The sequence below is a fragment of the Xylocopa sonorina genome, chromosome 15 (genome assembly GCF_050948175.1).
Source record: "Xylocopa sonorina isolate GNS202 chromosome 15, iyXylSono1_principal, whole genome shotgun sequence".
In the NCBI taxonomy this organism is placed as follows: Eukaryota; Metazoa; Arthropoda; class Insecta; order Hymenoptera; family Apidae; genus Xylocopa; species Xylocopa sonorina.
Window position 1 is genome coordinate 5,481,329 of NC_135207.1, and position 27,833 is coordinate 5,509,161.

Consider the following 27,833-nt stretch of genomic DNA (forward strand, 5'->3'; position numbering starts at 1 on the left):
ATTGCCGCGGGCGAACGCGCGCGCGTACCAACTGGATGGAATAAACTTTGAAATGAGTTTAAAACTCCTGGATTGTTAACCGAACAGCCGGAAGGTTGTTATCTTCCCGTGGATGCAGCGCTCGCAAGACGACTGCCGGTTAATCTTGGCAAATTGTATTTGTGTCTGCGCGTCTTCCGGTCCGAGGATAAACAATCCCCGACTTAATTGCGTCGGGAGGACGTAATCGTTGGGAACGGGGCTCGAGCGAAATATGATGTTGAACGATGTTAAATTAAATTTCGTTACAAGGAACACAGCTTGCTTCCCCGCTGCATCTGTTCGAATCGGTGTTACGACGTTCGGATAGACGCGAACTTTGGACTCGCACGCTGATAAACTTCTTGCGAGTTGAGCATTTTTAATTAAGCGATTGCAACGGGTGGACCTGTGAGACGCTCCGTAACGATGTTCTTACTAGTGACTCTCACCAGGAACTTTGTCTGCGTGGACAGCGAGTGGTCGTGTCTAAATCGATGGAATTGTTTGATGTATAATTGGGTGAAACTACTTGCAGAATTCGTGCACTTTGTGCAGTTACCATTGGGGACTTTCGTCTCGTTTTGAAACCACAAATGCGTGCTAGCGATCGTCCAGTAAGAAACGATGGTGCTGGATAAAGGTATCTTCTGTTGGACAGTCGCCATCGAGCATTTGTATTATTGTAACAGGGCGAAATCGAGGTTACTGATTGTGTTACTATAATTTATTCCTGGAGCACGGATTAGTTTTTATTATACATTTCGTATCTCAAAATTGGGATCACTCTGCTGATAATGACGATACCGAAATTTATCGTTACAATTAACTGGATATAATTTTATACTCTGCCTCAGTACCATCGAAACTGTAATGGTTTGTTATTGATTCGAGTATAGCAGCCTCGGTACAATTAATTACCCACTCGTACGCATTACATGGATATTTATAACCTGGATGAAATTATAGCTAAAAGTCATACATAATAATGCGCGTGCATTGTACATAACTGTAATTCCGATGTATCGTTATTGCCAATAATGAATATATGGGTTATTAGAAACGTACCTCCGGAAAATGCGCGGACTCGTCGCTCGCGCGCCTTCTACGCCCATTTACAGCACCGGCGATGACGTTAATCAGAATTATCTGATATTTACATAATTATTTATACCTTTGATCCCGTATCGCGTTTACGAACTGACGATACGACTGCTGATATTACGAAACTATCCGCGAAATATATTAACGCTGCCGCTGATTGTTCGAAATCATCGATCTCAGACGAAATAAAAAAATTGATAGACGCTGGAGACTAGATAAAAGGATTAAACCGGCATCGAAACGAGAAATTGGCACAGTGGCATCGAAAATAATAGAGACCTCGACGATGACACGTCTCTCGCAGGCTACCACTCCGGAACTGTTCGTTAGAATTCCATTCTGATTCCAATTTGCGCTAAATTGTTTGCAGACACGATCGCCCTTCCTGTCCCCGCTCTTCTGCTTTGCTTGTCGCCACCGAGCGGATCCTCGATCGCGATGCGTCCTACCATTCGATAATAAGGAAATTGATCCATCGCGTCGATAAGAGAATGAACAACGTATTGGGAGGCATTCACGAGGCAACCATGGTTCTACCAACGTGATACACGTGCTGGTAAATAATAACGGAATCTGCCAATTTAATTAACGAAGAGGAATACGTAACGAATAATAAAAAGCCGAGAGAATACAATTAAATAGCAAGTATTGAACGTGGACGTAGCAGGATGCATTCGTGTAATTGGAAAAATTGGATACATTTTAACGAGCATACATTTCGATCAATGATCGATGGTACCAGCGATGAGGAATCCAGCAAATATTTCGAAAAGATCCTACAGACGAGTTTCGTTGACGATTGAAAAATCGATAAGATCTCGTCGAAGCGACGTCAATTTTCACTTTGGCCGTGGATTACAAGCGACTTTCTTCTCGCGAAGCTTTCACGAATTTCGAGGGTGGAACCTCCCCAGCGAGCTCGCAATTTACCAACGCGGGGATCGGTTTTTCTCGCGGCCACGGTTTACCCGTCCGCAACGAATCGCTTTTGAGAAACGCTCGAACCGTCTCCCGATAACGATTACAGCGGCCAAGGCGAGGAAACTGGCGCGGAGGACCCCGTCCCGGGGAGGAAAATAATTCACGATGCTATCTCGTGGTTCCGTTTCGAGCGCGTTCTCGATTCAACCACGCTTCTTCCCTTCTCTCCCTTCTTTCACGGTGGACCATTTTAATATCGAGTTATTTCGTTCGAACCGCTTTCGAAAAAAGTCGACAACAAATTTTACCGAAAATATATGCTCGATTCGTATCTTCTACGAACGTTACATTCGCGAACGAAACAATTTCTACGACCACCGTTACGTTTCGTTATTTTTTTCGGATATTCTTGGTACGAATAAAACCAGCGACGCGCTCGATAAATATCGCTGGACAAATAGAGGCTGGCAAACAATAAACAGGGAAGGAACTGATTAAAATACCATTCACGTGTTGACGCTTGCCTCTCTGTAGATGACGTTAAAACGCTGTAGAACAACCGGGCTGGCTATCCGGCCTGTAATACGCCTGCAAAATGTAATTCCCTCGCGCGACATAATGGAACCCCCATTGCCATCTAATTCGATAAACAGCCAACTAATTGGATCTCGTTAGCAGAAGAGGACCTTCATTATACAACTTACGGGGCGATATTTCAATTCGCCTTTCCGCAGTTGGAGAGCTCGCGCGATCCATGCGTTTTTTATCGGATATTCGTTACGCTTTTACACGTTCCCCAAATAACTGAGAGAAATATACGAACGATCGTAACGGAAGAACAGAGGAGACGTTTTAATCGTCCGCGTGTTATTATATCTCGCAACCAATTATACACGGAAACGTACTGCCTCTGGCGGTGAACGAAGTCGCGAAACGATTTCCACGTTGCTGCGAATTACACGAGATTCGAGACGAGAACGAAGAGTCGCATGGTTAACGTTCTTCCGAATAATGAAACAACGCGAAACGGAGCGAATACAGCGAACGTAAGCCCACTCAAAGCGCTTTCCAGCGGTCGCCAGCGTTCCGTGCAAGCTTGACGCGAGCTTTCTTTGACAATTAAATGCGATAACGCATCGCGCCTAACCGAGGAGTGCATGAAACGTCTCAGTGAATCTTATTAGCCAGCTGAACATTTCTATTTGCTCTCCTGTCTGTCACGAAACATTTACTAACTTGACTCATAACCTGAACAGTGCTAAGTACCAACAATTGAACGTACATATACTAATTCCTAAATTTGTCAAATCACAGGTTAAATTATTCCATCGCTAATCACTTTGTATCGTCCATCAATTTTACCTGAATCTAACACTTTGTAAATCGATTGATCTTCTTCTATATCGATTGATAGTCGTCAGAATAATTTCTTATCGTTACGATTACTCGATTCTGTTTTCAAGAGAGCATCCGTTCCGAATGAAATGGCTCGCGTTTAATTTAGAGAGACGCGGAGCCCGTAGAAATTCATGGACCCAGAAGAATGCGTATGGACGGGGTGGCTCGCGCGAAAAAGCGACGACGAGCGGGTCCCGTGACGAGCAAACAGCGGCAACTCCAAATAGCTATCAATTCCGCGGGACTTCAAATAACTATCAATTCCGCGTGCAAGGTTCGCGTGGGCTCGCCTCTGAAATGACAGACACAAACTAACCGGCCCGAGGCAACGCGGAACGGAAATATGAGATAGACACGGCCGCGCGAGTTTCAATCGGGGGAAACAGAAACAAACACGCTGACGTTACGCGTACGGGGCTCGTATTTGCTTGGCCGCGCGCGCTCTCCTCTTCTTGCGAGCGTGCACGCGACCCGTGTGTCATCTCGTCGCGGGCGCGCTGGAAACTCGCCGCGGAAGGCCCACGTTAAATCGATTTTACATAAAACAAAGCGAAAAGGAAAGGGAAAAAAGAGGTGAAATATTTACTTTGGTCCCCCGACGGGGAATCGTTATTTCTTTTCGAGGAGCCGGTTGGCTCGGAAAGATGGGATTATTTATTTTGCGCCTGCGAAATTGGCTCTTGTTCGAGAGCCACGGTTCAAATGTAGTGTTCGTGAAATTCTGTTTTTTTTTTTTTACGAAGAATTGGTTCGTTTGAGGAGAGCGTGCGGGTAAATACTGTTTCCAGGGTTGAAATGAAACTACCCTGTACGCGTGCAGTGTGAATCGGTAAAGAGTAGACACTTTGTAAAAATGGAGTTGTATCTTGTTGACATTGATATCAAATAAGCGATACAATTGTGTGTAATGTTCGCGATACTTCGTACATAGTTTGCATTTCTGTATCTTCAGGGTGCAGACTAATTTTTGTCGAGATCTCCATCTCCTTGTCCCCGCTGTATTTTAAAGCATGGAAAAAGATCTCGTTTTAATACCCGGCTTATCAGATCAGTCACGAGCGAATAAATTTCTCGGATTTCTTTGGAGGACCGTGAGCAATCGCTTGCTCGTTTTCTTCCCTCGTCCCTGTCCTCTGTTTCTGGCTGGTGTATGATCGATGACGGTAGGATGACGGGAACATTCCTACGAGAAACTTCATTATCGCGAGTCTGGCAAAGGATGAAGATCTGAGGAGAGAAGCAGAGAAAAAGAGCGAGAGAGCGGGGCACGAGGGAGAGAGAGAAGGTATTATTTAATTAAACTATCTGAGACGGAATTTTACCGAGGATTTTACTGCTGTCGCTTCCGTTCTTTGACTTATCTGGCCATCTCGAGGCAGCCTCTTCTTGCTCCTTTCACCGCGCCTCGAATCGATTCTTTTGCCGGGTTAATTGGAAAGGATCTCTATCTTTAATGAGTGATGTGGAACGAGAACGACTTCGAGTCTCGCGCATAAAGGAGTTTTATTTATCAAAGTTTACTGCAAACGATCCTCGCCACTCGCGCTTCACGTAACGCGCCACGCTACGTTTTTACATCGCATCGTATTATGCGCTGCTTTCTGCTCCATATAAAAACAGGGAGGAAGTTGACAATGACGTAATATTGGGGCAAAGGGAATCCGTTCCCTCGTTATTAGGATGCCCAGTACAAAATAATCCCGGTCTAATAAACTCAACGAGATAAGCTTCGCTGTTGAGTTGTTGATGAGAATGCACTTTCATGCAACTATGAATTACCAGTGGCCGCTCGGTTTACACGTCGCAATTTCCGGCGGCAATCTGGCCGGGTGCGGACACGGTAGATCGACAACGATAATCCCGGGCAGAAAGGAACGCGAGAAAATGAGATTCGTTTGCGAGCCGCGTTTTCCACCTGCATTATTTGTAGACATACATACCTGTTGCTGTGTAAAGCACATGCATAATCGGCCTACGATGCATATATTTCACGGGAACAAATTACTCCGCTACGTTGCGCAACCCTCTGCGCGCGGAGCCAACCCCCTGCCCTACCTCTGACCGCCCTTCCCATCGCCCCAGCCCTTGTTGCGCAAAGCTTAAGCCGCTTTGCGATAACCTTAAAACTGTTCCCTGATAATCGGAGACTTTCGGATGAATACTTCATTGCCCTCGTGCGTGGCCAGTTGAATACACCGTACGAATGCACCGTTCCAGACTATATTCTACAACCCCCCCAGCGTCGACTCGTCGCGTCCTATAAAAGGAGAAAGAGAAATTTCTTTCTCGAATGCAAATTTTTGCTCGTATGTATGCTTTTTTTTTATGTCTAACAGATTCAACTGTCTTTACGTTAAATCAGAGATGTGTACGGATCTTCGTAATTATATTAGACGGAAGGTGGATAAAATGGTGGACAGCACAGAGGGATGAATGCAAGAGGATGGTAACACGATAAAGGAATTTACGATTCATTTATCTACCGGAAGACGAAACGAAATTGCGAGAGGCGAAACGAAGCCAAGCGAGGGAAGTCAATACTAAGTAAATCGGATGTCGCGAGTTCGTTTCGAGTTTCATGGCGACTCGCCAACGAAATCGAATCACCGGACTCGATCATACGTTCGAGAACGAGGCAACGAGCTCTCGTAATAGCCACTTACTACGACCTTTCGTTCGTCTGCCGTTCACGTGGTGCACGTGACCGTCTTCTCTCTCCCTCTATCTCTCTTACTTTCTTTGGTCCACTCTCTGATACTCTAAATTAACGATCCTCAAGGATTCTCCTTGTCGAAACTTCAGAGATCGACCCATTATGTCTTCCCCTCTTTTTATCCTCCAATCTTTCATCGAAAGTCATAAATTACGATCCAAGAACGTTGAAAAGCGAGACTGTTACGGACACGATACAAAAATATTTTCTGAAGGCTGGAATATCGTGAAAAATAACGCGGATCGCTAAGAGGATAAGCAAATGGAATATATATTAGAATATCAATATGGTTTAACGGGAACGATGGCTAAAAGATACGGTGGAACAATTTTATTCGGGTACAAATACCGTATTAATCAAGTCCCGAATAAATAACCACGTGGAAATGTTTGCGGGACTCGAATTTCGTGTAAAATAAAAGAGAATTCATGGAACTAATAACGACCGCGCGTTATGAAGATATTACACGTTAAACATAAGCCGCGGGTGTAATTTGGAAAGTTGATGAACGATCAACGTTATAATTCGGACGAAATAAATTATTTTCCCGCGGAATTTTTCATTCGAAGACAGGCGAGTTGATATTTTCCATGAATTCGATTAATTTCAAGTTCATTCCATTTTAAATGCTTATCTGACGGCTCGCGGGCGGACGAGCGAGCGATTAATCATTTCGGAACAAGGCACTACACATTGCGCGCGATCGTTTAACAAAAGACAAATTTAATCAATAATTATCATCAAATTTGTCGATGGTATTGCCCAATTAAGTTATAAATACGAGAATACGTAGACGTACCCTACGAATTTCGGGCTCGATCGATGGAATTACATCGAAATCAACGTTCCACGGGTACCCACGTTCGATTGAAATTGCACGGTTATACTCGAGACGCGAAATTGAAATGATCAAACGTACAACAATTGCGAAGTGTGAAATAGCAAGGCCAATTAGGGAGGAGGCATTTAATTAAACGAGTCTCCTAAAGACTCTTACAACGGTGCGAAGCGGGAAGAGGATCTAAAACAACGTTTAGAATTAGACAGTTTAATGCTGCAATTACCGGGTAACGCATTCTTGAACAAGAAACGGTCGTTGCACCGGAATTACATTCTAAACGCCCGGCGCCGTAAGTTGCAAAAACGTGCGGACCGTGCACGAGTGCAGGTAAGAATCGATCTTGCAACGTTTCACCCTTGAATCCAAACTCTCTTCGTTAATTACCTCCCCACCTAGTAACTAAGAGACACAAATACCAAGAAATCGATCGCCACGCAAAGAACTTTCCTTCTACCTCGAGCTTCGAGTCGTCTGATCGCGAATTTTCATCGCGATTTTTCTGCTCAGAGACTGACCCAATTTTCTTCGACTCAACCACTTAAGAAAAGTCCATCGCGCGAGTCCGAATTTCGCAGTCAATACGGCGAAATCTACTGTACGATCGAGAGAGCATTGTACGGAAGAGTATCCGCAGATTTCGCGGGCCAAGCTGGACCAACGATTTGAATATTCGTCCGCGTAAAGATCGGCCAGTCGAGCTAGATCCAGAATCGAGGAGTCGCTCGCAAAGCTGGGCGATTCAGGCTGAACAATACGATGGAATTGACTGGGTGGGTAAAAACGGTACGTTGTATCCGCGAGGAAAGGCACGGGGCAAGATGAGGTTCGAGTGTTCATCGAGTAAGCTAGCTTTGCGAGGAATGGCGAGCGTATTCACGAGGGGGGCTTCGAAAATGCACGATAAATAGCTGCTCAGAGGCTCTTTAGTGAAACAGAACGCGGCGAACGCCACGATAATAGCTGACTTTGTCCGGATTACTCCTTTAGAAGTGTCTAATGGATACTGATCGGTTAAGCCTGTCGGCATCCGATTATGCGAGCACTAGTAGCATCGACGAATAGCAACCTTCCCGATGAAAACGAGCATGGCAATGATCAGGGGATGGGGAAAGCAGATTTACGCGCTTCTGCCTCTAGATTCCATCGAGATTAATTTGTACAGTTCCACGCGGATTCGATCGATACTTTTCACGGATACCTTCGAACCGTTCTCGCACGAGACACGATTATTTTTATTTCGAAACTGTTGAACGTAACCAGAAATTATCGCACAAAAGCGTAGCAATTTAATCTGGTATCTTCGAACCACTCGAAAGAAAATGAAAAGAGGGATTCTAAAGGGGAAAAGACGAGAATGAAGATCGATAGAATCACGACGGAAGTTCGTAGATCGCATTGCTGTGTCAGTATCGAGTTGATCCTCTGGAAAGTGAAACTGGCTCGATGAGAGGGGCGATTATTCTGTTAGCTTAAAGTGGCACGGTTGGAAGAAGGAGGAACGAAATTTAGGAAGCTTATTAACCGGACTGAATCGCGATCGTCTCTCGCCTCCGCGTAGGATTCTTATCGAGGCGAGGTCCCCTGATCGTTAAACAATTCCTGTTTCGCGACGCTCCCAGTGGCGCGACTTTATGCCGCTGCCAATTTCCTCCGCATTTTCTACCCGTTCCAGCAACGAGGTTTCTCGTTGCACAGCATTGTACGAGCGCACTGACCCGCGCCCGCGCCGGCACGGATTTAAATTTAAATGGAAAAGTCCGGACGCGCGGCTCGCGATGTTCGTCCCGCTTTTTCAGCCGCTGCTGCCCTCCCGCCCCTCTCCGCGAAACGCCTCCAATTTCGAGGAAAGCCGGAAATGCCATGCGAATCCCTCCTCGACTTCTTCGCGAACAATGCCGCGAGAGCATCGACGAAACCGGTTCGAGCGCTCTGTTCCTATCGTTCGCGATCTCTGCCGGTCCCGCGGGACCGGATAAACGTTTGCTCGCTGCGAACGTGACGCTGAAATTAGGCTCTCGATGAGGCTGAATCGAGAGCTGTGTTTCTGTGACGAGTGGAACGAGAAACGCAACTTGGGCATTTGTTTGTACGTGTATAGCAAAATTGAAGGGTTCTTCTGTGTTCTGTAGTTAGTTGTGACTTTCGTAGCATCGTTTAAAGTGACAGAAACACGAAGGACAGAATAAAATTGATAGCGTTATAAGGTAATCCAGTGACTCGATAACAAGATTCGCGACCAGCTGGCCAGAGGATTTAATAAACTGTCAGGTGGTGAAATTGTTTGGAGCCCAGAGAGTTGCTTTGTACCTTGGAAATAGAATGGATCGGTTTCGTTCCTCTGCGCGGATTTCGCACGGTCCTTCAATAGTTCCAAAGGTTTTTCGCCGGTTTTTAAACCCCTCAAATTGTTCGAAACAGTTTCATCCTTCTAAGGGAAGTCATATTTCTAGAAAACGGAAAGTTATTCGATCCTCGCGAAGCGTCTTCAAAGAATCGTTTGCTGTGAGCTTCTTCCGTGTCGAAGTGTTTTCTCTAATAGAGGTCGCGTTCGAAGGGATGGAGGTAATGAACTTAAAAACTGTTGCGTCTACTCGCTCTTCGAGCACATCCGTGAAACGTCGATCAAAGCTTGACCACGGAGGAGGAAGTTCGATCGAGTCGAGAAACGTGGAAGCTGAATGCAAGATCGTTAAAGGTCAGTCCTCGCTGACGAGCACATACCAAGAAAAGTTACGACTAGAGAAAAAGCGAGAAAATCTGTCGAAAATTCGATGTAAGGCGAGAAACCTCGCGGTGGATCAAACATTAACTTCTCGAGCAACGTTCGCGAATCTTATTTCAATCGTAGCATCCTTCAATAACAACCATTCTCACAGAAAACACTAAAACCATCGACTAATATAATTCATAATTTACCGTCTGCACGTTTCAATGAACTCTGCGATTCTTCTTTGAATTTCCGCTCGATCCACGTTTAACCGTGTCTAATTGACTAACACAACGAAATATTATAGCACACCGTTGTGCCGTCCAATCAGTGGTATCTCCGTCAAATTTGTCTCGCTCGACTGGAAATTGAATTTCCATGAGGCTGTCCGCACTGGCTGAAATAAAGAGTGGCCGAAGTCTTGACGGAATTATTAACGAGCGGCAACCGTCGTGACCCGGATTTTTGCCCCACGAAGAGCAAGGGTCTCACGTAGCCTGAGCAGAAGGCTAAAGACAACGGAACCTTTCAACGGCACGAGGACGTCCCACGGGTGATTTAAAATCGCTTTGACCGCCGTAGTAAAACAGCAAGAGCCGAGCCGACACGACGTGGAAATCACCCGGAGGGCAGTTTCGCGGGTTCTATTGGCCGATAAAACGCCCGTGTTTACTGACCTAACACTGTTAAGAACTGGAGAAAAGCCGGGCTATCTGTGGCTGAGACACGATGAAATAATAGCAAATAAAATCGCCGAGTGGCTGGGATTGCTTTAACCTTCGCTCCCCACGAACTTTGTTCACCGTTTCGAGTCGAATCTATCTCACACAGAGCCCCGGATGCTTCCCACTCTCTGTTCTAGAATCGTGCGAACCTTCTGCTGATATATTAATCATGCCTCTTGAAATATTTAACAGCCAAAGCTGTCAAAATTGTTCGTCACTACTTACAAGAATTCTCTGATTTTACAGACACTCGACTCTGAGAGTTTTCTACAATTTTCTGTGAACATCGCGTTGGTGATTTTTTGTTCTTTTTAGTTGGAACGCCTATCACTTTATTCGCTGCTCGTCGAACGTATCGAGTAGATTCGAATCGTCGATAGCTCTAGTTAATCTACTACATATTTATTCGATAATTCCTCGTGCTCTGGGCTGATTGGTCTGTGAAGTCGATCGCTTATTCTATTTGTCGGCCCGCCGGTTTTGATCGATGAATTACTTTTATACATTTATCGGCTGCTCGTTCATCAGAGGGCTGATTACCTCGTTTTTCGGTCAATTGACGCACTTGTCCAGCTAATTATCGGACCTTTGGCCGTTTCATTCCCCGACACGCTTTACCCTGTTCATTTATTTCCGCGCGCCACGAAAATCCACGAAAATCGGTTCAGAGTCGCGTGCTTTCTTTCGTCTCACTGGGTTGCCCAAACTGGAACGTGGCTTTTCGATTTTCAACCTTCGAGTCTCAGCTTAAGATATTGTGCATCAGGACGCTTGCGAAAGAGAGAGAACTCGGACGTTGAAGAAAAATCGCCTCAGCCGCGCGATTCTAAAACGTCGAACGATTTCTCCATCGTTCTCGACGCTCAATCGCCCCTTCGTTCACTCATTTAATTAATAATGCTTGTCCGCACGATTTCCCGCACGGCGAAACGCATTCATCGTCGATGTTCATTGTTCATTACCGCTTTGTCGTTGCTCGTTTGTTCCTTGGGGAAAGGGGAAAGCAAAAAAAAAGTACGCGATCGAATCCGTGTTTCGCGAATCGACGCTGGACTTTTCGAATTCGCATTGACTCCCGATAACGAACGAAGGTAATCGCACGCTTGGGAAACAGGGCGGGTGATGGGTGGTACGCCGGTGTGTAATTAACGATCGATAATGCCAACGGGACACACGACGAAGGCATTGTCGCGTTATGATTTCGCGCAGCACGTGCGCCACGCTTCTGGATTAAAATATGGTAAATTAATCTAAATTAGTGGGCGTTGTAATTACCGCCTGGAACGCCGCGGCACCGCCAGCGCCTGTTCGACGCCTTTTGGGACGCTGCTCCGTTTCGCCTCTGTTCCATCCTATTCAGGGGTAAATATTTCACTGCCGGACGTTCCAAATTCGATCGCATCGTGTACTTACAAGCTTATCCTTTATTAATATTCCCCATGATTCATTGTCCACGAAACTGTATAAATCGTACACTCCAACTGAAAGATAATAACCGTAACGTTACAGATAATTACGCAGAGACACAAAAGTATGCAAAAGAGAAAGACACGAGTTCATCGATCGCTCATAGTAACAAAGCAGTTACGAAACTAGCGAAACAAAGCTCAAATATTAACGCTTAATTAACTTCACGTCACGCTACGAACGAACAAGGTAAAAACACCTTTGAAAACACTTTCAGCTGACACGTCGATTGATTTTCCTTCGCCTTATGGATAATTAAAAATCTGACGACTAGCGAGCGACATGTTCAGCAAGCGAAGTCACAGTTTCGTGATAATTCTGATAGACGAAATAAATGCTGCCACTCGCAGCCGCAATAACGCGTTTCCAGGAGGAGGATGCAGAGACAACCGGTTAACGAGCCGCGCTGAGAAGCTTGCGAGGGTCGCCGACACATTCGACGACAACTGTATCGGCTGTTCTCGCAGTTGCTGAACTTACTGCACAGTTACGAAGAGAACGCGGAAAGCTCCTTTCGTTCGTATCGCGGGTATTAACTGAACACGCTCCACGCGAACTCGCCGTCTTATACCAAGTAACTTTCCTCCAGCGATTAAGCGGCGACCCGTCCGCTTATCACCGCTCCGCATCGACCAACGAACGAGTGCGTGGATACAATTTTCCTCGGTTATGCATGTTCAGCGGTTCGCCGTTGCCACGCGGAGCATCCAAATGAATTTAGAGATCGTTTGTTCGAGAAATTACACTGTGCGAAACAGAGAGTTGCGAGGTGCTTGGAAATCTCGAAGGATAAGCGAGAAGCGCGCGAATCTCAGCGTTCGAAATTGTAGCACGTAAGGGTGTGCTCGACGAAAATGACTTTGAACGAAAGAAAAGAGTTACGAGGTATCTGGAAGCTCTGGCTGAAAAATTTCGACGTTAGATAAGCAGAGAAAGCGGTTAAGAGGAATCGCCGGTTGGAGCTAGTTTGAAAATAGCACTCGCAAGACTCGCGTTTTCGCGTCGTCGCGTCGGGGCGAGTTGCTTCCCCGTCATTAAACTCGACCTCGTTACAAAAGCGTCGCGATGAACCTCCCGGCGTCTCTTCATTCCCGGCATAATATTCGCGGTGCGCTCTTTGGGCGTGGACCGAACTTGGCCCATTACGATGTGTAACTTTCACTGGGGAATTCCGCGACGTCCACGCAGCGTTGAAACAAACGGCGGGGCACACGTCGTCGCGAAGGAAATTGTCTGGCCCCGACGACGCGACGCGGGGCAACGTGACAACGCCCTGCGAGAAGGTATTCCAACAATCGGCGAGTCGATGTCTGCAATTCGACTCTGCGAACTTCCGTTCCTGCGGAATCAACGGTTAATCGTTGCGAGGGTTCGTCTTGCTTTCAACAAACAACACAATTCCAAAGCTTACGAATTTCTGATTTGTTAAGAAGATTTCAAGAATCTCTTCTAAATTTTCATCCACAAATCTTAAGTAGGTGTCGCGCTGCATGTCTGACCAAACGTAGACTCGTTCTACTTAAAGCAGTCCTTCGAGTGAGTGCTGTCGCATTCGATTTTCTCAACTAATCGATTACATTTGATTTAATCCACGTGAAACACGCGATAACGTGGTATTTGCCAAGGATGTATAAGGAAGTAATTTATTCTGAATTAAAATATTCGTTTCTAGTATTCGTCTGTCTCGTTCTCCAACGGATAGGCTCTGAATCGTAACTGGTCGGATGTTATGTGCGCGTGGAACACGGATTTTCTTGGTCCCTTTGAAACACACGACGTACCATACGCGAAGTGTATTTTCTAAGGAGAATCGAAAGCAAGAAAGGAGGACTTGTGGACATTGACGACGACAAAAGGTTTCCGAACTCCGCTGAGTTGAACCGATTCACTCTTTTGTCGTCGGTTCATCTCTGGGAACAATTCCTGGTCCACGGAAACTTTTTGGTTGACTTAAAATGGACTCGAAGGCCCTTCCTACCCCATTCTCAAGCCTTTCCCCGCGGAGCCCGGGAATAATGGATCTCAAAAGTCGGAACAGAGTGCTACAAGGAGATTCCTTGTTCCTTCTCTACGAATAACGAACGAAGAAGATCGTGAACGAGAAAAATCTTCGTCCACCGAAACCATGAAGCACTTGCAACGAATTCTCATCTCCACAATTACTATCTTACTTAAACAACAACAAAAGAGTAGCAATAACAAACCAAAACTACTATCACCTTCGATACTCTCCTTCCATCGATTCTGATTTCTCATTTTTAATGAGATTCTCGAACGTATCGAATTCGCAAGCTTAACAGAGTCACGAGCCAATTATCGCGATGATACGAATGAAGCAGAGGAAATCCTCGAGGAAAGAGTCGCGATCGAACGCGGAAATCTTGAGGCGATGGCGCGGACGAGTCTGCGAAGCGGAAAGTTCTCCCTCGCGTTCTAGATAGTCGATTTAAAAAAGGCTGGGATACGAAACAGGACCGAGCTCGTCTCGTTTCACCTCGTTATTTTATTAAGCTCATTCCCGCTGGTCTTTAATGTCCACTCTTATTTACTTAAAACCCACCCCCGCGCGTCATCCCCTCCGTCGCTCGTACAATTTCGTTACTCCTCGTTCGTTGGAGCCACTCGCCCGGATCGTTCCTTGCCCGGGTACCACAACAGCTCCACCGACCGGCTCGTTGCCGTCCACGGATCTCTTGGGTTTAATCAGGATCCTTTTATAAATGCGGCAGGACTTCGTTAAAGTAATCCGCGGATCCGTATGTATCGTTCGGTCTGATCTTGTTCCGAGGGAACGGTCTCGTTTATTCCCGCCGCCTTGCTCGTTCGCGGGACCGGATCTTATCCGGTTTGTGCATGCATTTAAATCGTCAAAACCTTGGGAGATTGGAAAGCCGCCCGTTTTTGCGTCCGCCGTTGCGTTCTTATCGCAAGCGAAGAGAACCGTCTCGTCGTTTCACCCAAACGTATTACTCTGTTCTCACTGCACGCGATATTTCTGTGCGATTAAATTCTGCGAGCAAATTGAACGGTGCGTGGAACGTACGCGGTCATCTGCGTTTATTCGTCCATCCAACGACACAGTCTAGTCTCTAAGTATAGTATTTTCTCGTTCGATCGAGTACGCGATAGTATTCCAGTGTCTTTGATATATGCCCCTTAGGAAACGTAAAAGATACCACTAACGTGAATATATGAATAGGGGATGCGCGCTATGTCGCGAAGCTAACAGTAAACAGTGAGAAGAGCGCATTTTTATTTTCCCAGGGATGCATAGTATTTGTTACTGTCTCATTTACGGAAGTGTGTCGTATCCGCGAACACGATGACGGTATCGCGTTATTTTGCATTCCCTAAATCTGCCAAGTCAAAAATGGACTTTTACAGCGTTTCGAGATATCGCGTACACGTTTCGTAATACAGAAGGAGATCTTTTCAGATTTAAGCGTCGTCTCGCGCCTGCTATTTAGCTACGCGGGTTATCGTGGCAGCTCGTTTATTAAATCCAGCCAGAGAAAATCAACCAACGCCGCACCACAATCAAGAAACTTCCCCCTAACATTTAGCTAAGAAACAGTAATAGCCGAATTCAAAACAGCCCAGACGCCAAAGTGATTCCGCGCCGAATATTCGTCACTGTTCCGCTCGGCGCAGCGCTCGAATCGGGGTTGTTTAGCCAACTGGTTTCCGTCATTGTCGGCCAAGGTGGAAGCCGTGGCCTCTCTCTATCCCATTAATTTCATTAGGCAACGCATCGAGTCGAGGGAAACTCGAGGAAACGTGATCGATGCCCTTTCTTTGGCGGACCATTATCTCGCTCGCTGCTCGGACCCGCGGTTATTTGTCTTGCGTTGCGATACCACGCGATTGTACTTCGAAAGCTCCACAATGCGATTTACGCAACTGCGACCAAGTTACGTCTCTTTTCTAAATTGCTAAACGATCGAAGAAAGTGTTCAGTTTGAAGAGAACAGAATTTTTTTCGTAAATACAGCGTGCATCGATTTTCGAACATTTTCAACCACCAATCGTTTCGTCGTATTGATTATGGCTTAAATCAAATGAAAATGTGTAGAAAATTTGCAACGAAATTTAATTCCAACTTCAATTGTACCTTCGTTCCGCAGTATTCCGGATTATTATATATTATGTACGTTACTCGAACGCTTAAATTCTTAGTTAACGCTGACGTGTGTTGGTATTAAAAAAATCCGAGAGCTGAGGATTAAACTGAGATCCATATTTCTTTTCGTAACGCGAATATTCAACTGTAAACCAGATATTATTCCAGCGGAAGAATCGAACAATAATCTGTCCGCGTGAAACGATTAATTACATCGTTCTGTATCCAATTCCATCGGTCGACGAGCTTGGGCGTTTCTATTAGTTACGCGAATTACACTGTACAAATGTTCTTCTGCACTTCTTTTACAAAGGGAGGGAAGATTGAGAAACCTCGTAGTTTGAAAATTTTTCCACTCGTTCGTCCCGCTAAATCGCAGAAACGTTTCTTGTGTATTCTTTATAACAGTAATCTCGCGATGCAGCCCAGCCGATCGTAAAACGTTCCGCAAAGAAAGTTCCGCGCGCGTGAAACTTTTCTTAAACGGCCCGGGGAAAAGCGCAACTTCTTCCCCGCGGGTTAACAGCGTCAAGTAATTTCTCGTTCGGCCGCTTATTTACTCTGTCGCAATCAGAGGAGCGTGTCCACCCGTCGTTTGAACGCGGACGGAAAGTTCGGCCACGGCGTTCCCCAAAATCCGATTGCCGGGGCCGAGCCAAAAACTGCGCCCGCCCGCGAACTTCATTTTCCAGGTAGCCGAGAACTATTTCCCGGCGGCCGCTCGGCAGAAAGGCGAGCAACGACCGACGGGAAAGCAATTTTCCACGGCGAGCGAAATTTAATCTGTCCCATTGGTCGCTACGTTCGTTGTAATGGCTCGACCAGCTTCCCAACGTCGACCGAATGTTTCACTTTTCAGCTCTTTCCCCTCCGCGTCTTGGGAATATTAATTTCCCAGCCTTCGAATGGTCCCCGTATTCGAGATCATGGCTCTCTGATTGCGTTCGCGGGATCGCTGGCAAATTGGCTGAAAGAGATTTTCAATTACTCTTATCTGAGACACCAAGAACGCGAACGAGGAGGATAGTTGGAAGTACAGTTTAGAAAATGATTCGAAAGGAACCCCTCGTGACAGTCGAGACTAATCAGGAAGAATTGATAAAGGTTGTAACGCGTGATTTGTCGAATTGATGAACAGAATGGAAGACGAGGAAATTGGGGAAAATTGGCATCGTTATCGAAGGAGATTCATAGAAGATCAGTAATCATATTAATCGTCCCTTACGATAACCAACGAGGGAAGAACTTTGATCGAAAATTAGTACGAGTAAGCTATTGCTGCGCTAATTGCCTATTATCCGTGTAACCCAATCCATTTTCCAAACCCTGCCTTTCTCTAATGGAATATATGGTGAATAATTTACGAAAGAAATGATCGACGACAGCATTTTTCCCCTTTTCTTCGACGAGATTGGGTCGACCTGTAAAAACGATATACTATTACGAAATTAATTGAATGGATAGAAACATACATAAATGATATTGCACTAGTCGTTCATAATAATACACGAAGATCGAACGATTAATTAGCAGGTAATAAATTACGGTACAAGTAAGGAGAAATCCGTAAGTAGCAAGTGGTATCAGTAGGCCACTAGTCAGACGAGACCTACTTACCAAAACATTCTTCCCACCAAGATCCTTATTAATTACCTTGTAAGCTTCGAACTTTCAAAAGCACCAGTGAAACTTCTCTTTAAAAACCTCTATCTCGAAATAACTCGCCATTCCGCAAGACACGATGCTCGCTGGAGTTTTCGAAAAACCTGAATTCCCAACGACCGCGCGCTCTTGCAAATTTGGCTTTAATTAAATTCATCAATTCGGTTACCTTGCTGGTACGCTCAAACTACGCTGCGAAGCCTGGTGGGTGGGTTGCTCCGTGTTTTCCGCGTCCTGGCCATTTTGAACGTTACACGGCCAGTCGTTTCATCTCGCAACGCGGAGAGAAAGGGTCACGGAGGTAATTTGAAGCGAAAGTGGTAGATGCCCGAAGAAATTGAATTAACGGCACCTGACGTGTCCATCGTGATCGAGGCTGCGGCGAAATCCGTTTCGTAGCTCCCTCCAGAGGCCGTTAAGCGACGCATTACCGCCTCGTGGATTCCTCCATCGAGCGAATAATTATCGCGCAGCTGGGAAAACCGACGAGGAACTGCGAGCTACGGTCCTCTCGACGGAGGTCGTGGCATTCGGACCCTGAACGTCGGCCACGCTCTGAGAAATAGGTCAGGATTCGTCGAGAGTATCCCCCCTTAGCTCGCGAAATTTTTATCCATCACTCGACGTAGAGAGTTACGTCGAACGAAATTTCTGTCGATGAACGCGAAAGAGTCGATTGATACTCGTCAAACGGTCGATTAATTAACCTCCCCCGTTTCTCGTTTCAGAAGATGGGCTCAGTCCACGGCGAGGAACTGCCGTTCGTCTTCGGGGCGCCGTTGGTCGACGGTTTCGGCCACTTCCCCAGGAACTACACCAGGTCTGAAGTGGCGCTCTCCGAGAGCATCGTGCAGTACTTCGCGAACTTCGTCAGAACTGGGTGAGTAAAGAACGATCCCGATCGGTCGTCGAGGCGCCCCGTCCCTACCCTCCTTTCTTTCGCATGGATCTCGAACTTAGTTAGCCGAGGACTTCTTCCAAGGGCGTCTTCTTTACCGAGGACCTTCTGTTTGAGGATGAGATAAGAGGTCGTCTTACAACTGGGGATTCCAAAGGGACTTGAAAACTGTGTCGAGATCGGAGCAAATTTCCCCGCCAGTGGAATTACGCATTGTTACAAAACGCTCGGACCCAACTTGGCCAATGTCTGTCCACGAGATTACGATAGGGTTCCAGGCTGATTCTTACTGGAGAACTGGAGGGAGTTCTCGGGGAGTCAGCTTGGGCACGAAGCTCGCGTTTGACGTTTAAGAACGAAAGACGATGGGGAACCCCCCCCAGCGAAGGGATGAAAGAAGGGATCGTACGTGCCGTCGCGATTTGAATATCGTCGCTGGATCTACACGGTGGTTCCTTAGTCCGAGGTAAACCGCGTCGAGGAGCTCGTTCCCTCGTCCAGGGCCGCAGGCGCTCGTGAGGTGCTGACGGGATTCCGCGAAGTTCAATTTTCATCCGGGGAACGACGCTCGATGGAAAACCAATCCATTCCTCCTCCTCGCCCCCTTTGAATCAACAGCGACGTGGCACCACTTGCGCGGAATCAATTTGCGAACCGCGGGGCGGATGAAAATGAAAAAAAAAAGGGGAAAAAGTGGGCAGAGACGCGGATCGCGTCACCGAAAGGTCTAATTTTCCATATTCATGAACGGCGCGGACCGTCGAGTGCAAAAAGGAGCGAGCCGTTTCCGGAGAATGGCAGACGGAGAGGGTGTGGGGAACAGACGGAGCCGAGGATTAGAGCGAAAATATTTGTCGAATCTCGATCGCAGCGACGGCGTTTCTATACCCAGCGCCGAATTTCTGATCGAGCCACGGACTGACGGTATTCAAATTTACGGATTAGCGGGGAACGGTGGGGCTTCCGGGCTCGCTCTTTATGCTCGTCGAAGCAAGCGGCTGGGATTCGAAACCTTTTCGAGCAGCGAAATTAAATACAACGGATTTCGTGGTTCGCTCTTTGACGCGCGATGCTTGTTCGGATGCGTCTGTAAAATTGGAAAAAAAAGCTCTCTTTATTTTTTGATAGCTGGGAATGGGTTGCGACACGTTCGTGTAATGGATAGGCTGTGGAGTACGTACGTTTAATAAAATAGAGAAAAGTCTCTCTGTATATTGACGGGTAGCTTGTAAATTATCACGGTTATGTATTCTAGCGGCGCTATATTACTCTAGATCATCCTGTGCAACATGCTCGTCGAAAGACAAATGCTACGCGCGAAATCTAAATGCAGCGAAACGGATAAATTCAATGAGAATTCCATCCGATTTTTCTCCCAACTGTTTTAAATAACGGTGATTAATTTCGCGATAAAAATTGCTGCCCGCGATGCGTTTAATGTTAAACAACGGTAGTTAAAAATGATGAATTCTACGCGAGCGGAATCGTGGCGAATAAAAATTTGGGGGAAATTCGCGCAGCGAAAACCTGTTAATCTTTCATTGAACTAATTAGCTGATTAAACAGGATATAATGAGCATTATTAAATATTCCGCTCGACACAAAACCTGCGAGGGGAACAAAAATGAATACACGGAGAGTTGATAAATTGTAGGGTAAGTTAGCAATTATAAAATCAGCCGACGAGGGGTTGTTCGAACTGCGATGACTCCGGTTGCAATTAATTGGAGGAGAATCTCGCGAAGTAGAAATTGACGGCTCGAGCACCGGATAACGGGATCTATAAAACGAACTCGTGCCCGAAGCGTAAACGGGGACGCATCGATGCCAGTTTCAGTTTTTATGGAAATAATTTCCCCGGGAAATTTTATCATCGACTTCCCACAGCTGTTCCTCTCGTCGCCCGTTTCCAGTGTTGCGTTTCACGGGTGAATTATGTTTTTATTAACTATCGAATCCCGCATCTCGATTCGGCTGGAAATTTGTACGAGCCTGGCAATACACAAACCGATAGAGGGGTCGTGGATAAAAAAGGCACACGCGGGCCTGTTAAATATTCAAAAAAAGGAAAACGACCATGAAATATTCATAAATGTAAATGCGAATTTACCTGGTCATCAAACGGACGTTTGTACCGAAACGAATCTTCCTCCTGTGTTTTCGTTTTTTTTTTTCTTTTTACTTTCGCCATGCACACGCCGCAGCAATTGTCATTTTCGCTTCCGGTCCCGCGGTTCCCGTCGTCAGACATCGAGCGACGGTCTCGCTCCGATCGATCCCGTCCCGATTCCACCACCTCTGAATATTTCACGTTCGATAACGCGTCTCGTCAGGTGGCGGTTCGCGAAATCGTATCACGGTTTATCATCGGCGAGCGCGGCGCGGAACGCGGCCAATATTCTTCCCCCGCGATGGCATCGTTAATTAAACCTTCTCTCGGTCCTTCCTGTGCAAACGAGGCTTTTAAAAAATGAACAGTAATTTTTTATGACACTGACCGACTTCTGGTGTCTGCTCTTTCGTGCGCTTTAAGGCTACGATAAAACGTTAAACCGGAGGCCGCCCCGAGTGGTTCCGCTTAATGAGTCCACGTTAATATCCCCCTTTTTGTACTTTACATTCATCGCAGGAAACTATGTCAATTTTCCTGTTAAGATATTCTCTGCCTTGATACGAGCGCTGTTCCTTTGTGCCAGCACTCGGGGAGAAAGAAACGTAGAATTACGATTTGAAACCCTCCACCTGCAGCGGCCGGAAATCAACGCGATTATTAATTAATCATAAAGATTGCACGGCTTCGAATATTATTTTAATCCCATTTCGCTCGTCTCGAGCGGAGGCTCGCTTTCCACGAGCGTTCTATACGGCCGTAATAATTGAATTCTTTATTGCGAGTTCCGCTCCTCCGCCTCGAGGACGTTCTACGAAATTCAGGAAAACTCGCAATCGCGGAAACTGCGACAGCAACCGGATACCACCCGTAAGTATCGAGCGACAATTAATCGCGCGGCTAGCGCACGCTCGTCCGCACGTTTCCCGCGGCAAGAAGACGTACAATAACAACAAGTAATTTCGGTTACGAGTTTAGATACGACCACGTACACGGTGGGTATTACGTGATACCGTGACCACGACGCCTTTCCCTACGTGACGCAGAAGTCCGGGGCCATTTGCGTCAAACAAGCCGCGCCATCGCCATCAACGATCGAGAATTATAAACGAGTTAGGTAATCTCTTCTCCCTCTAAATGGGAAAAATATGTCGCGGAAATTTAAATTGCGCGACAGCTCTGTAAAGACGACGATTGCCGGGAAACGATGGTAGATAAGAATATTAAACGTTTTCCTTTACAAACATTGGATCGTTCGTTCAAACATCTTCGATAAAGAAGATAAACTTTGCTGGTGTACCTTGTACGCATCAGTCGAACCATTTATCTCGAACAGCGTTATACACGCGTGAAGCGTCTATAAAAGATACCCACTGCTCGAATCGTCTGATTTATGATGCTCAGGTGAACGACTGTTAGGTGTCTCTTTCGAACAGAGAAAGAAGATACTTTCACGATCCTTGCGTGGAATCGCCTCGATGAGGACCAAAAAGGACGCGTCATTTTTCGTAGCTCCATTTAGAGCAAATATTGCCATCTAAAAAAAAAAAGAAGGAGGAAGACAACCGCCATTTTTAATCCCGTTAATGCATCCGGACGTGCCTGAACAGCGTCTGTATAATGGGTCATTTCGCGGTGGCAATGATTCATCGTTCTACCAGCGTCTATCGTAACGACGCCTGTAAATATACGTCGAGAACGTCGGGAGAGTGGATCTGCCTGCGAAACTGGCAAGTTATTGGCGACATGTGCGGAAGTTCACCCCTTCCGCGACTTCTCCTCCCTTTTCTTGCCATTTCCGTGTCTGCCATTGGCCCCGTCACTATTTCTCTGTCCGAATCTCTCGTGTTCTTCTCCTTGTATCACGTAGCTCTCCTCGCTCTCCTGCCTCTTTTCGCGCCGTTTCTTCGCCCACCGTCCCGCCGTATTTTTCTTTATTTCGCGCCGAGGCTCCTCTCTATTCCACCCTCTTTCACTCTCTCTCTCTCTCTCCCTCTCTAGAATCGTCCCTTTCACGTCCCTCCGCGCCACGTCCCTCCTATTTCCATTCCAGCAACAGCGAACCACTTTTCAGAACCACCGCGTGTCTCCTTTTCTCTGTATTTTTTCTCATCTCGCCAACTTCCCCGCTATCCGTCCCGTTCGAGTATCTTTCACGTCCCACCGCCGCGCGTTGTTCTGTTTCCATTCCCGCTTGTACCCGACGCCCCCTTTCGCCGCCCAGCCCCGCGCCACAGCCAACGTTACACGTCGTCTCCGGGCCCGGTCGCACCAACCCACGCATGAATATGCAAAAGCGAGCTCGAAACGAATCGATGATATTTCAGCGTGGCTCTCTCGCCCTGGGCGACGTAAATTCCGCTTTGCCGATACCCCCGCGCGCCCTCGACGCGCGCGCTCCTGCGCGCCGCCACCCTCGCGCGACGCTGCTCTAATCTCGCGAATTGATACGCGGTAATACGATTCCCGTTCGCGACGTCCTCGAACGATCTGTACGATCGCGCGTCTGTCACGATCGAAACAGGAAAGATCGAGTCGACTACAGCCAGCATCGTATCCTGCGCAGCTATTTTTCATACACCACTCGATACTCTCCACGGTCGAGCGTGTCTCGCTTAGATGACTAACGTTCTTCCCGGTTGAATTTGTGGACATTTTTAAGGGACTCTAGCGAATCGAGTCTGATTTATGTTGTATGTACCCGATGTGCTCTGGATTTATATTATTTACTGTTGTTTCGCGATGTACAACTGAAGTTGGTACACTCGTCGAGATAGAACGAGATGATACTTGTGTCACAGGCGAAGGCAACGCAAGAAACTCTCTATTCTGGTATTTACCTTGTCGAACCCTGAAGAAACACAGATATATCCCATAGAAACGCTTGGGGCTCGGACTATCTCTTGCTAAACCTTGCCATACCCTGGTGAATCAACCTCGACGAACCGAGGACCCTTTGATGCAATAAATTCATAGATCGCACGATATCCAGGATACGCGAATCCTTGATCATTTGGTTTGGAATGTAACCTCGCGGAGGAACTGGTCGTAGTCGACAAGAAAAGACCATTGTCCAACGGAAGCGAGTCGAAGGGGATGTTTTACATCAAACTCGTATCTGGTATACAAATGGCGGTTGGGGGATGAAAATTTCAATTCGTTCACCGCGATTTCGTCGACTGGTTGTGCCTCTGTTCATATATTATTACTGGATGCGGATGGTTCCTGTGAATGGCGGTGGCAATAAGGGTGGAGGGGTTTCGATTTCAACTGGTCGACCAAGCCCGTCGACTGCTCCCTCGAGGGAAGAAGCTGCCGGGGATTATAGGAAAATTGGACGACTTCTTCGTAAAAGACCGCTCGACGGTACATGACGCTTCCGGTCTCGCGTCAACGGAGCCCATCCCTCTGCTCGCGGACCGTCTGCGTGGTCGAACGTGTCATCGAGAGCACCGGCAAATGGAATATCGATGAGGGTGACATTTTACGCGCGGTAAAGGTGGCTATCGTATTTCTGTTCGCAAGTGTCATTATTCACGGTTGGACGAGTCTGAGGATCATCCGTGATGAGTGTTCAACGGCGAGATTTTCGAGGACTCTGGAGATCCTTTCGCGATATTTTCCGAACGAAGGATTTTCGAAGTACGTTAGAAATCACGCGTAAAACGGGGGCTGAAAATCCACGCAGCATCGAGATTCGTGTAGTACGCTATGTGATCGATGAATCGCGAGTGTTCTCTTAGTTACGCGATGTGGTAGATATAAAGGAAATTCACGATTTTAAGTCTCGCAGGGAATTTTCGTTATATCAGAGAAAATCGTGCAGAACTAATTCTACCGCAAGCAATACTATCGATCGTATTCGTAATCAGGCCAATTCCTTCGTTCTACTCGAGTCTTTGGCGACCTGCCACCTTCTTTTAAGAACCGTGTGAAAACCCCGCAGCATAAATAATCTCTCCTTCTCTTGCGTGTTCGTTTGTTTGGTTTCTCTGCTTGACTTTAGCCAAAAGAAATTGCCTCGTACGATCAATTTTATTTGTTTACTTATTTAGTTAAGAACAGGGTGCGACAGACTATGCTCGCGTGCACGTTTACAGCTTTCGAGATCGTGGAGAGTTCTCTGATGAAAAAGAGATATGGCGCGTCGAGGTGTCAGATTTTGATAAAGACTAGGACGCTTCTTTTTTAATCCATTCCCCTTTCCTGGCTCTGGAGCGCGTAAAATGTAGCTGACACGCGACAAAACCCGGTTAGCGGACAACGGGATACATTGAATTCAGCCCCAGCTAAACCTTACGTCTGATATTTTCTGTCCCATCGTATCCGTGTACCCGAATAATCCTGGATACTCGTCGGCTCGTAATTTTTGCAGGGCGCCACGGCCCCAGCGGAATAAACTATCGACTTATCGCGATGAAAACGACGAGAGGGATTCATCGAGAGCGCGCGGGTTCGATTAAAATCCTCAAGAAGATAAAAATGTGATCGTAGCATCGAGCAGTGAGCGATAGCTTCGTTATCCTCCTATTACAAAGACTAATGCATTCATTTTTTATTGTACGAAACTGGCACGAAAGGTATAAAATATTTCAGATTTCAATGCGTTCGTCGAAAATCAAGGAGAGAAAGAGAGGCATCGCTCTCGTGACTCGAGCGATAGATGAACGATGAATACACCGAAAAACTGTTCGATCTAGGATTACCAGTAACGATGTAGAAACGCGGCTATGAAAACGTGCATTTCGAATCGTTAAAATACCGCCTATTCTTCCCTTTCTTTCGAGTAGACTGCAATTAAAATCAGCTGGCCGTGAGTGAAAGGGGGCACGCGTTCGAATCCCCGGGCTCGAATGAAATTTGATTTGACTCGCAATCAGTACGCAGTGATTGCTAATTCGAGCTGGAAACGAGCATTCGCTGCTACCGTCCACTACTTTTTCATCGTTCGTTTAATTAACGAGCAGAAAATGGTCAACGTTTCGTCGCTTATGGTGGGGGGTGGCGGGCTGGAGCACACGGGGATTATGCACACAGACGCGATTTTCCCACGAAAAATGGACCATTTTCGAGGTAGATTTTTCCAGTGTAGATCGAGAGGGCCTCGAGCCAAGCCACCGCCGATTTCTACATTTCAGTTTCCATGACAGTTTCAATTTCGCGGCTGAAAATTGATTTTCGATCGAACCTTTCTGCACGCGTACCAGACTCGCGTCAAATAGATCATCGCGCGGCGGATAAATCATCGCGGATCTATTCGATATCGAGCCGCCGTTCAAATTTCACGCGAGAAAATACGCGAGGTGCTTAAAAACGTTACTGCCACTGTTATCCTTAGAGTAACTGCTGTTGAACGTCGCGAATAAAAAGACCAGCACAGTTTTGATAAAGTCGCGTGAAAGCCGCTGTTCGTACCTATTGCAGCAGCCGCGTGAACCTGATTCGTGTCGCTGATCACGAACTAAGCGGGGGGGCGAACGCAAACACATCAGCCATTCGGGCGTGTGTGTAATGTCTAAATAAAATTAGCATTTAAACGGACTAGACCGGGTTGAGTTATCCGTAACAGCGGTTTTGGGACAAAGAGATAACGAAATTTCGATTTCCGGCAATCCGGCTATCTTTCATACACATACCGGAATGAACCGCGGAGACTCGCCATTGAAATTGCTTTTTATCGCGGCCACGGTGTTTTGTTTTGTTTAGTAGATCGCTGTTCCGCCGTAGATAGCGTTTAATCCCGATTGAGGGCGGACGAACGATCGAGCGAGGGATTACACGCGCGTGAAAAAGCGTCGAAACAATTTGCGACACCGCGAGATTGAATTTACTTAAAAATATCAGCCGAAACGATTACTCGTCGCTGGGAATAGCCGCGCCTCTCGTTCGCGGTGGACAAAAGTTGCCGGCGAGACGAACGAGAGAAAGGAAACGCCACTGTTGCGACGGTACACTCGCCCACTTTACAAGGTTAGTTTCGAAGAACGGAAAGCAACGGGGCCACTCGTCGCGTTCCGCATTCGTCGCAAGGGAAAGAGAAAGTAGAAGAAGTGGAAGAAGACGAGGAAGAAGAAGAAGAAGAAGAAGAAGAAGAAGAAAAAAAGAGAGGGTGAACTCTCGACGAGTCCTACTCTCGGCCAGCGACTCGAGCGCGAATCGAGCGTGACATATTTACTTCCGTTCCGGTTTTTGCCCGGAAACGTGGAGCGCCTCGGTGGCAAACTTTCCGAGTAAATTTCAATCCGTGACTCTTGCTCGAGCCCCACCACTGGACCTTTTCTTCTTCCCGTCTATGATTCCCAAGCAAATGGAGGAGTTTCGTTCGCCGTACGACTTTCCACTTCGCGAAAGCCACCCCCGTTGTGTCCAACGCGCCCAGTCTGTTACTATCCACCCTTAGGAACCGTCTTAAACGGGACCGTTCCGCGTCCAGTTTCACCGATCTTGCTGATCCCTGTCCTGGTTCTACCTTTGCTCGACTGCGACAGAACTGAGGGAGAAGACGAGGGGACTGAGAGAACGGGGGATGATTAAAGGGTGGCCAATAAACTGTCGATTCAAGAATCGGTCACGTGTGGCCGTGGCTAACTTTATCGGCCATCCTGCGGCCGAATGAAAGTTCGTCGAGCGATTTCTCGAGGCGACGCGCAGGGAATTACTGTCAGCGTACGTTTCTCATCGAGCTGAGTGATCGAACGCTGCGCTCCGTTGGACGAATTCTCTCGGGGCCGTGTAATTTCCCGACGAATCGAAGCCAAACATCTGTTCGCGTGAACGTGATTTCGTACAGTTCGTTCCTGGTGAAGTGTACAGGTCGATGTCTCTTACGAGGAGCACCAGGAAGCTCGACGAAGTAATAAATTGTACCAGAGAGGGTGGAAAGGAGCAGCGAGGAACCACATGTGCGATCAAAAGGATCGTCGTCTGCTTGCAATTACGATCCCTATTTAAGAGCCCCAGCGAACAACGACGTCCAAGCGCAATCCAAGCGTAATCGATAACGTTTCGAAGAAAGCTTTGCCTCTTGTATCGAGGGGAGGAAAGCGGAAAACGAAAGGTAGGGGAGAGAGGGAGACGCGTACAAGAGGAGCGACGAGCGAGAAATTCGCTCGGACGAGTTTCGAGGCATAACCTTGACAAAAGCCTTAT

At 46.8% G+C, this 27,833-nt stretch overlaps 1 protein-coding gene across 3 annotated transcripts in view; it reads left to right on the top strand.

Moving 5' to 3' along the window:
• Nucleotides 1–27,833, top strand: part of Nlg-4 (neuroligin 4) — a 207,424-nt gene that overhangs the window by 125,185 nt on the left and 54,406 nt on the right. For 2 of the 3 annotated variants that reach the window (XM_076907144.1, XM_076907147.1), the window contains exon 8: nt 18,405–18,556. In XM_076907144.1, coding sequence (XP_076763259.1) covers nt 18,405–18,556 — 152 coding nt within the window. The remainder of the gene's footprint in view (nt 1–18,404; nt 18,557–27,833) is intronic. The other variant, XM_076907146.1, reaches the window with a different exon arrangement.